This window comes from Trachemys scripta, chromosome 9 (assembly GCF_013100865.1).
Source record: "Trachemys scripta elegans isolate TJP31775 chromosome 9, CAS_Tse_1.0, whole genome shotgun sequence".
Taxonomy (NCBI): domain Eukaryota; kingdom Metazoa; phylum Chordata; order Testudines; family Emydidae; genus Trachemys; species Trachemys scripta.
In genome coordinates, this window is record NC_048306.1 from 200856 (window position 1) to 210356 (window position 9501).

The following is a 9501-nucleotide window of genomic DNA, read 5'->3' on the forward strand; positions in this document are numbered from 1 at the left end:
AAGTACGAGGCATCTCTGCTCACTTTGGCTAAACAGAAATGTGTCCCTTTGCAAAATCAAAGACTGACAAATAAGAGAGCACGACACTGTATGATTTCTAGAGCTGATATAGGGCAATTTGTTCAGCAGAGTGATGTAAGCTTCGTTATGAATTGCATCATGTTATTCCTAGAAGTCATGGATGATGCAGTCATATCATGTATGATGCAATACCAGCTTCAGATTGCATCATTCATTGTTTTACTTAAAAAGCAAGTACTGTCCAAACCCAGTCATAGATTTATTCATATTTTAGTCATTTCTGGTTTAAATTGAGATTCCTTCCCTTTATAACTCACTTATCCTCCGCCATTCCCAAGTCAAGGGTCATATATACTGACCCAATAGCATATCTTGAAAACTAGAGCCAATCAACAATTTTAAGCATCATTTTCATTCTCAGTGACCCAGAATTAGTAAAGTTTGACTACATTTATTTCAGAAGCATTTTGTCTGTAGAGCAGTGTTATTAGTAAACATTTACACTGGAAAAACATCCAGCAGCCCCACTCAGGATCAAGACATCCTTGTGCTGGGTGCTGGACAAACACATACAAAGACATGCTCCCTTGCCTTTAGGAATTTACAACCTAAGAAGATGTGCACCTACAAACAGTTTGCTACTTAAAATTACCCCCATCTTCATCTCATCCTAGCCATTACTATCAGCTGATTTCTTATAGGAGTCACAGACGCAATAGGTCTTGAGGAGGTATTTAAATGAATCAGTTCAGGAGAAAGTTCCCTGAGTTAGGGAATAAGGAGCAGAGGCATTTGTGAGAGAAGCTGACAAACAAGTGGATGAGACTGTGACTAACTTCAGTGATTCACCTGTAATCTAGAGAAGGGTACTCTCTCCCCATTCATAAAGTGCTTTGAAATCTGTGCACCAAAACTCTATCTAAAGGGAAAACATATACGTCAGAACCTGATTTACATGAAAAATTCTTTCTAAGAGACTCCTCCTGAGAGCAGGAGAAGCACCATCCAGCTTCCCATGGAAAGCCGTCACTGATAGCAGCCAGTACACAAACACAGAGAAATCGGAGATGGAGATGACAATCACCTAGCCCCTCTCACTCTACCAAGCACACATTTACTAGGATGGCTTTTTTTCCAGTCTTGAGTGTCCCAAGTGACGGAGTTTCCATCTTTTCCCCTTGGACATTGTCCCCAACACATACAATACCTTGCCAGGCCGGAATTCCGGAAACAGCTCGGTAACGTTTGGCAGCTGTTTGGTGGCATCTCGCTGCATTATTCCTGCAAGAGGCAGTGTCAGTTTCCCTTCCTTGGATTCTGCCTGCCTTGCATCTTGGGGTCCCATCTCTGACTCAGAATCAGAAGAGCTGCTGAAATCTGCCTTCTCAGAGGTAGCAGAGGACGGAGCAATGATGGAGGGCAGAATGATACCATCTCCATCTTCAGATACTACAATAGAGCAAGTACCTTATGAACAAGTTTCCTTTCTTGGTCCCCAGTACAACCCCCACACTCCACAAGCATTGTTTCCTGATCTTAAATTATGCTTAATCTAAGTCTCCATGTTTTATAGTTATTGATTCCTGTTCCAGTTTAGCCTTTCAGTGCATCCCTAGATCACCCCTGCAACTCACAGTCCCCGCTGAGAGAAGGCAAAACAGAGAAGCAGCTGAATTTCACAGGTTGGTTTGATTATGAATCTTAACATTACTGTTGAAAGTGTTATAACATCTTTTACTCTGTATTTTATAGAAGAGCCAGTTACCCCTAAGCAGCGCTACTTCATTGCATAATTGGCCACGAACCATCTTCAGATCCAGTCTGCAGGATGGATCTTTGACAAGATCCCAAACATGCTACAGTATAAAGCCACTGGATAGAAATGCTTGAATCTTTGATGTGTCACATCCTGTCATCCCAAAACTCCTAGATTCTTTCCACAAGTTTCAGATAGAAGATGAGAGTCCTTACTCACCAGGGGCAGTTGCATCTTTTTCATCGTCTCTCTTTACTGGAGGTGGAGGCGGCGGCGGCATCAGCTTGGAATCAATATCTTCACAGTCAGCATCATAATCATCCTCATCCTCATCTAACCAGTCAAAAGGAGACAATCACCTTCAGAACGTAAGAATGGCCATACTGGATCAGACCAATGGTCCATTCAGCCCAGTATCCTGTCTCTGTAATTCATTCCCTGTTGTCCAATCCCAGCTCCTGGCATTTGGCATTTAGGGACATCCAGTGCCTGAGGTTGCATCCCTTACCATTTTGGCTTAAGAGCTGTTGATGGACCTATCCTCCATTAACTTATTTATCTTTATTAAAAAAAAATCCATTTTCAAGGATATTCAGACACCCCTTCCCCAATACCACAACTAGGGTCTCTGATCTCCACCCCAAACCACAGAAAGGACCCTGTCTCAGCATTAACTTATTACAAATACCTTTCCAGTTTCTCAAATAGATCACCCAAAGCTGCCCCAACTGTGGTTTTCCTACACTCAACCGCTTACAAAATCAGGGCTTGAAATGGGGATGAGTAGGGGAGCAGGAAAACTGATATGAGAAACAAGAAAATTCAGGGCAGAAACCCTAGCTTACTGCAACATTCCTAATTTCCTGCTCCTGACTGACAGGAGAGGAGATGGAAAGTTCCTTTAGGAGACAGGCAGTAGATTCATCAATAGCACTAGCAATAACATAGGGGCAAAAAACGGCAGATGTTTGGAATTCTGTATTCTACAGGCAGGGACCTCCTATACTAGTCCCCATTGGAGAAGCATAAAGGCCAGTCTCACCCCTCCTTATAACCTGTGAAAGTCGTGGTAGAACTTGGATGAAGATGCCTCCTCAGCAGCAAGGGCCATTAAACAGAATGCTAGGGAAGGGAGATGGGGAGAAACAGAGGAAGGCTGTCATAGGTTGGGACAATCCTCCAAGGGAATGCGCCTTAGCCCCCTCCTGTGACTGACTGACTTCCTCTCAGGAGAAAGGTCTGAGTCCAGAAATCATGTAACAGCCTGTGGCCTACCCTGTCCTTAGATCAAAGGCCAACCAACAACTCAGTTTACAGGAACACCTATGAGGAGGAGGTAGGATATTGCAGGAGACCCTGGGTCAGAGAAAACAATCTGGTTTATCTATAGAAATTATGAGCTGTTTTGCTTTGGAAAAATAAACCCAGCCCTAAAGAAAGGGACTGAAATTTCACCGCCCTCATGTACATTATTTGATGTCCGGGCCATTTATTTGCCCCACTGGCTTACATGAGGTTTGTGAAGCAGGCAAAGAACATGGCAGAATAATAATGATTAGAGAAAGATCACTCTCAAAGGCAGCAGCAAAAGCCAATCCGCCCACAGAGACATACTGTACCATTAACTGTTAATCATTTTGTCTATGTGTACTCCTACCACCCCTAATTACCTTGTCTTCGAATTGGCTGAAGGGTGCCCATTGCCTGCCTGTATCTGCGGCTCTCATCTTCAGCCACCTCATTAATATCAGAGTAATCAACAGCATCCTCTGTGCTCTTAACCCAGCCTGAGAAGGAGGAAAGACTTGTCATAAAACAAAATCATATCCCAACATGTGCTCACCACATCTTACCTCATCCCATGTTAGTCTATCCTGACTTCTCCACCCGCCTACCTACTCCTTCCTGCTGTAACTTCTTTCCACCCCCTTCTATACTCTATTTTACTGGAGGAGCAAATGCAATCCCTGTATTAAGGTTACCTAACGTTTTCTATTCTAAAACGGTCTGGTCTTTCTTCCCTTCCCCTGCCCCCAAGAGCTCCAACACATTCGTGGTTTGCAGCAAGACTTTGAAAATTGGGAGATGGATCATTGTGGTCAGGGAAGTGCCATTTGCCAGCCTCATGAAAATCTGTTCAAATTTGGCAGAGTTATAAGCTGTTGAGACAGACCCTTTGACCCAGAGTTATGTGCACCACCTGGGAACCAGACCATGAGCCCTAAATGATTTTTTTCTACTGATGAACGTTCGTAATTCTGTACTTTCACAATTGTATCAAGCAAAGCACCATATCCCAATTTAGGGGTTACAAAAGTTGGGAATATAACTCTACGACTGCCACGCTGCCTCTCAAAAATAACTTATCATATCTTTGTCCTTTGCTATACTGTCTGTAAAATAGGTCTACACATTTATAAATAACTCACTGTTTCATTATGTTATGTACACTCCTGCTGGCAGCTCACTCCTGCTGGCAGCTAATATAATTAGTACTGCAATCAAGGAGTCTATGCTGCAGTCTGAGTGATGATTCACACCCTGCTGATAATCCATGATGGAGTGTTGCTACAGTTGCAAATAAATTTGTTTTCACATTTTTTCCAAAAAAAGAGAAAATTAAATTAAGAACTCTTAAAAGAATGTTAGTGAGATTGCAAAAGACAAGCTCATGAAAGTTAAGAAATGCCAGAACTAAGGCTGCTCTCAAAACCTTGATGTTCTGTGTATGCACGATACAGTCCTTAATTACATGATCACTTTTTCCACAAGATTCCTAACTCATTTAGCATGCAGGATGGAGGGTGCTAGGGGCACGAATCAGGGCTGTGTAGTGAATGATGCTGTGTCAGTAGGACACCATCTAACTTGCTCTTGAAGTTGAAAGGGATATAAAGAATAAGGAAGATGACTTTAGGAAGAGAAAGGATGATCTCCAACCAAAATTGGGTCTGTTACCATTTGTGAGGTACTAACATACTACAGTGATAAGCAGTACAGAAAAGCCCATGGTGAATTTCATAATTCTATATTCAGTGCAGCATTTGGATAGTGTGCAATAAATAAGCCCCAGAGCTACGTACTGAATGACAGAAAGCAATACTGAACAACTGCCTCATTCACTGAGCTTTGTTCCATCCTGGGAAAAAGTGGAACATGAACAGAAAAGAAAAACAAATATCTGATCATGTAATTAAAAATCATCACAATGCTCATGTACAAGAGACAGACTTAAGACTGAATAGGCATCCTTAATTCTGGCATTTCAACTTTCAAACGCTTGACTTTGCAACCTTCATATCATTCTTTTAACATAAAAGTTTTTTGTATTAAACAAAAATAAATCCCACAAACAGTGAGCGCGGAACTATACAGATAGGTATAAAGGTAGGGATCCCTGGCCCAATGAGTAGACAATCTATAGACAACATAAACATGTATAAGGGCAGTGGAAAGCAATTGGGCAGTGAGATTTACCCAAGTTTACAAAGCTAGGGCAATACATTAACCTTGAATTACAGCAAATTGTCTAATGATAAGATGAGGTTTATACAAAGATTACTGGCAGGGTAGACTCTGGCCCTTATGTTGGAACTATTTCTATTCTTATTAAAAAGTTACTGAGGCTTTGAGCATCACTCGGTGAGAAAAAGACATTTCAAGCACTTTCAGGACCAGTGCTATTTCTGTCCTTTATTTATTTGTATTTACAGTAGATTGCAGTACATAATGTTGTTTAGCCACGTTGGTCCCAGGATACTAGCGAGACAAGGTGGCTGAGGTAATATATTTTATTGGACCAACTTCTATTGATGAGAGAGACAAGCTTTCAAGCTTACACAGAACTCTTCTTCAGGTCTGGGGAACTAACTCAGGTACATCTACACTAGAGCACATAGGTCTAGCACTTATGGTGAAGAGGCTCTAAGCCACTGCTTCTCAGCTGATTACAACGCGGCCCACAATGTGTTACCTGGGCTGCATGGCAGGGCAGCAGCAGCCCCAACCCTCGTTCCACAGGGAGGCCAGCTGCCCGCCCGACTCAGACTGCAGATACTTGCGGGGCCGAGTGGCTGCCCCGACCCCCACCACACGGGGTGGGCCGGCAGTCCAGACCCCAACCCTACCGTGGCAGTCCAGATACCCCTGCGCTGAGCAGCTGGGAACCCAGGAGCCCGGGCACCCAGGCAGCTTTTAGCACACAGCTGAGATGGGCCACAGCTCTGTGCTAATTGGGCCGTATGTGGCTGTGGGCTGAGAACCACTACTCTTAGCTGACGGGAGAGAGCTCTCCCATCGGCTTAATAACGCCTGCCTCCGCAAGAGGCAGTAGCTATGGGCTAGTCTACACTGGCAATGTTAAAGCACTGCCGCAGCCGCGTTTTAACGTGGCTTGTGTAGTTGCGGCATAGCGCTTGGAGAGAGCTCTGAAAAAAAAAAAAACAACTCCATGAGGGGCATAGGTACCAGCGCTGGTACACTGTCTGTACTGGCATGTTACAGCGCTGAAACTTGCAGTGCTCAGGGGGTGTTTTTTCACACCTCTGAGCGAGAAAGTTGCAGTGCTGTAAAGTGCCAGTGTAGACCATATGCTCTCCCGCTGACATAGCACTGTGTACACTGGTGCTTAGGTCGGTATAACTTACATCGCTCAGAGGTGTGGATTAGTCACACCTCTGAGCAACGCAAGTCATACCAAAGTAACCTGTAGTGTAGACAAGGTCTCAGTGTCATTGCTAAACACAAGGTTTGAACAGACTGTTTAGCATAAGTAGTTAACACATATTTCAAGGTACCATTCAAGGTGAAGTGGCCCATTAATACCCTTCCAGTCCTGGGAAAGAAAGGGTGGATAGCAGCTGGAGGAATTGTTAGTGGGTTACAGATTGTTATAATAAGCCATAAATCCAGTATCTGTATTCAGTCCATGATTTTTAGTGTCTAGCAGAGTAATGAATTTAAGTGCCCTGATTCATCTTTTAAAATTGTTGTGCAGGTTCCCTTTGAGGATGAGGACTGACATGTCAGCTCTAGAGTAATTAATTTGTGAAAATCGGTAACCCACTCCCATTGGCACAGTAGCATCTTCACTAAAATGCTACAGCAGCTGTATCACTGTATGTGAAGACAAGCCCTGAGGTAGTTTCCCAGACCAGAAATGTTCTGTGTAAACTCAAAAGCTTTTCAGAAGCTGGTGCAATAAAAAAAGTTACCTCACCCACCTTGTCTCTCCAGTACATTACAGTGGCATCTAGAAACTTCAATCAAGGATCACAGCCCCATTGTGTTATACGCCGTGAAAAACAAATAATGAAGGCAATAGATCAATGAACCAATAGGTTTTACAATTTAAGTAAGTCCAAGATGCAACTGGGAAATAGAGAAACACAACTGAGCAGGAAAACAAGGTTACAATAAACTGGAACTTTAAGTAGCATATATTAGTTAAAAAACATAGAGGCCTCCATACTAGCTTGGTTATTTTAAAGACTGAACAAGAGACAATAATGAATCACTAAACAGGCACCTAACTACTCATTTAATCCCGTATTTAACCACTTTATGCACACAACTGATGCAAATGCACAAATGTGCACCACAGTTATCTCCTAAAGTACAATTATTAGGCTTAAGTATTAATACATTAGTAATGCAAATAGGACAGTTTATGCCTCATAGTTATTGCCTCCGCCTTCCTGCTGACTGGCAGATATCAAAACGTGACCAGTGTAAACGATAAAACTACGATTTTCATTTCAGTAAGAAGAGCTAGAAATGCACCTTTGCTCTTTAAAGAAACCCTTCGATTTGACCAAGTCTGACTGTGCTACAGTAGCTGCAGCCTAACCAACCCAGACTCACCCTCCTCGTCCAGCTGGGCTCCGTCAGTCTCCGCAGCATCCTCCTCGCTGGCTGTGATCTCGGTGATCAGGTTGCCCAGCCCCAAGGCGCCCAAACCGGCTAAATGCTTCTTGGATTCCTGGAACAGCGGAAGACAGGACCGACCGTCAGCGGACCGGCGCCGCGAGGGACGACACCCGGGGAGCACCAGGGCTACGTTCCCGCCGCAGCGCGAGGGGCCCGGGCCCGGCCTCGGCCAGCCAGAGCCCCGCGCCCCCCAGCTCTCCTCGCCTCACCTTGTCCAAGACGCTCTCCCCCTCCAGCTGCCCCGCCTCGTTAATGTTCCCGAAGAGGAACCCGGCCAGGGAGAAGGGCCCGGCGCGGCCCCCCTCCGCCTCCTCCTCGCTCTCCGAGTCCGACATCGCGCCCGTCCCGGAACGCGACCCGGAAACAGAACCGGAAAGCGAGCGCCGCCGGGTCACGCCTCAGGAGAGCACCATAGAGAACGCGGGCGAGAGCGTCTCCTCGGGGTGGAAGGGCGGGGCCAGGGCCGGCGCTGCTGGGCGATAGAGTCTGCCCAGCCCACCGCCGAGTCCCGCGGGAGACCACGGCAGGGATGGACGCTCTGAGAGCGATTCACCGGCGGTCGATTTAGCGGGTCTAGTAAAGCCCCGCGAAATCGAGTGCAGATCGCTCTCCAGTAGCCCCGGCTACTCTACCCCGACCAGAAGAGTAAAGTAAGTCGAGGGAGATTTTCTCCCACCGACCCCGCGGTAACTCTGAGGTACGTCGACTCCAGCTACATTCACGCGTCTACACAAGCAGCCTCGTTCCATCGACCTAAAGGGCTCTTAAAAGCGACCTCTGTACTCCTCCCCGGCGAGGGGAGTAGCGCTGAAATCGACCTTGGTGGGTCCAATTTGGGGTAGTGCGGACGCAAATCCACGTTACTGGCCTCCGGGAGCTATCCCAGAGTGCTCCAATGTGACCGCTCTGGACAGAACTTTGAACTCTGATGCACTAGCCAGGTACACAGGAAAAGCCCCGGGACCTTCTGAATTTCATTTCCTGTTTGGTCAGCATGCCGAGCTCAGCAGCACAGGTGACCATGCAGTCCCCCCAGAATCACAAACAAGCTCCACCATGGAGCGAACGGGAGACACTGGATCTGATTGCTGTATGGGGAGAAGAATCTGTGCAGGCAGAACTCCAATCAAAAAGAAGACATGCTAATATATATGCCAAAATTGCACAGGGCATGATGGACAGAGGCTACACCAGGGACACACAGCAGTGCCGTGTGAAAGTCAAGGAGCTCAGGCAAGCCTACCAAAAAACAAAGGAGGCAAACAGTCCGCTTCTATGATCAGCTGCATGGCATTCTAAGAGGGGACCTTACCACTACTCCACAACTATCCGTGGACAACTGCAAGGGAGAGGTCTCAGGTAACATGGAGGAGGATTTTGTGGAGGAGGAGAATGTGCAGCAGGCGAAGCGGTGAATCTGTTCTCCCCGGCAGCCAGGATCTTTTCATCACCCTGGAGCCAATACCTCCCAAGGCTGGATCCCCAACCCTGAAGGCAGAGAAGGCACCTCTGGTGAGTGCACATTTGTAACTACAGTACAGGGTTTAAAAGCAGTAGTGTTTAGTGTTTGATTTGCCCTGAAGCCTTGGGATGCATTCGCGGCCAGTATAGCTACTGGAAAAGTCTGTTAACAGGTCTGGGGATGGAGTGGAAATCCTCCAGGGACATCTCCATGAAGCTCTCCTGGAGGTACTCAAAGCCTTTGCAGAAGGTTTCTGGGGAGGGCTCCACAGTAGGACACTTTACCACACCAAGCCAGTAGCAAGTTGTCTGGAATTATTGCAGCACAAAGCATG

The 9501-nt window shown here is 45.9% G+C and overlaps 1 protein-coding gene across 2 annotated transcripts in view; it reads right to left on the reverse strand.

Annotated features, from left to right (window-relative positions):
* The window catches only part of TAF1 (TATA-box binding protein associated factor 1), a 116308-nt gene extending 108228 nt beyond the window's left edge, over nucleotides 1-8080 (reverse strand). Inside the window, exons 1-5 of one of the 2 annotated variants that reach the window (XM_034782697.1) lie at nucleotides 7915-8080; nucleotides 7640-7757; nucleotides 3448-3564; nucleotides 1997-2110; nucleotides 1229-1470 (exon numbers count right to left, since the gene is read on the reverse strand). In XM_034782697.1, coding sequence (XP_034638588.1) covers nucleotides 1229-1470; nucleotides 1997-2110; nucleotides 3448-3564; nucleotides 7640-7757; nucleotides 7915-8040 — 717 coding nt within the window. In that variant the 5' untranslated portion in view covers nucleotides 8041-8080. The remainder of the gene's footprint in view (nucleotides 1-1228; nucleotides 1471-1996; nucleotides 2111-3447; nucleotides 3565-7639; nucleotides 7758-7914) is intronic. The other variant, XM_034782696.1, reaches the window with a different exon arrangement.
* Nucleotides 8081-9501: the final 1421 nt, after the last annotated feature.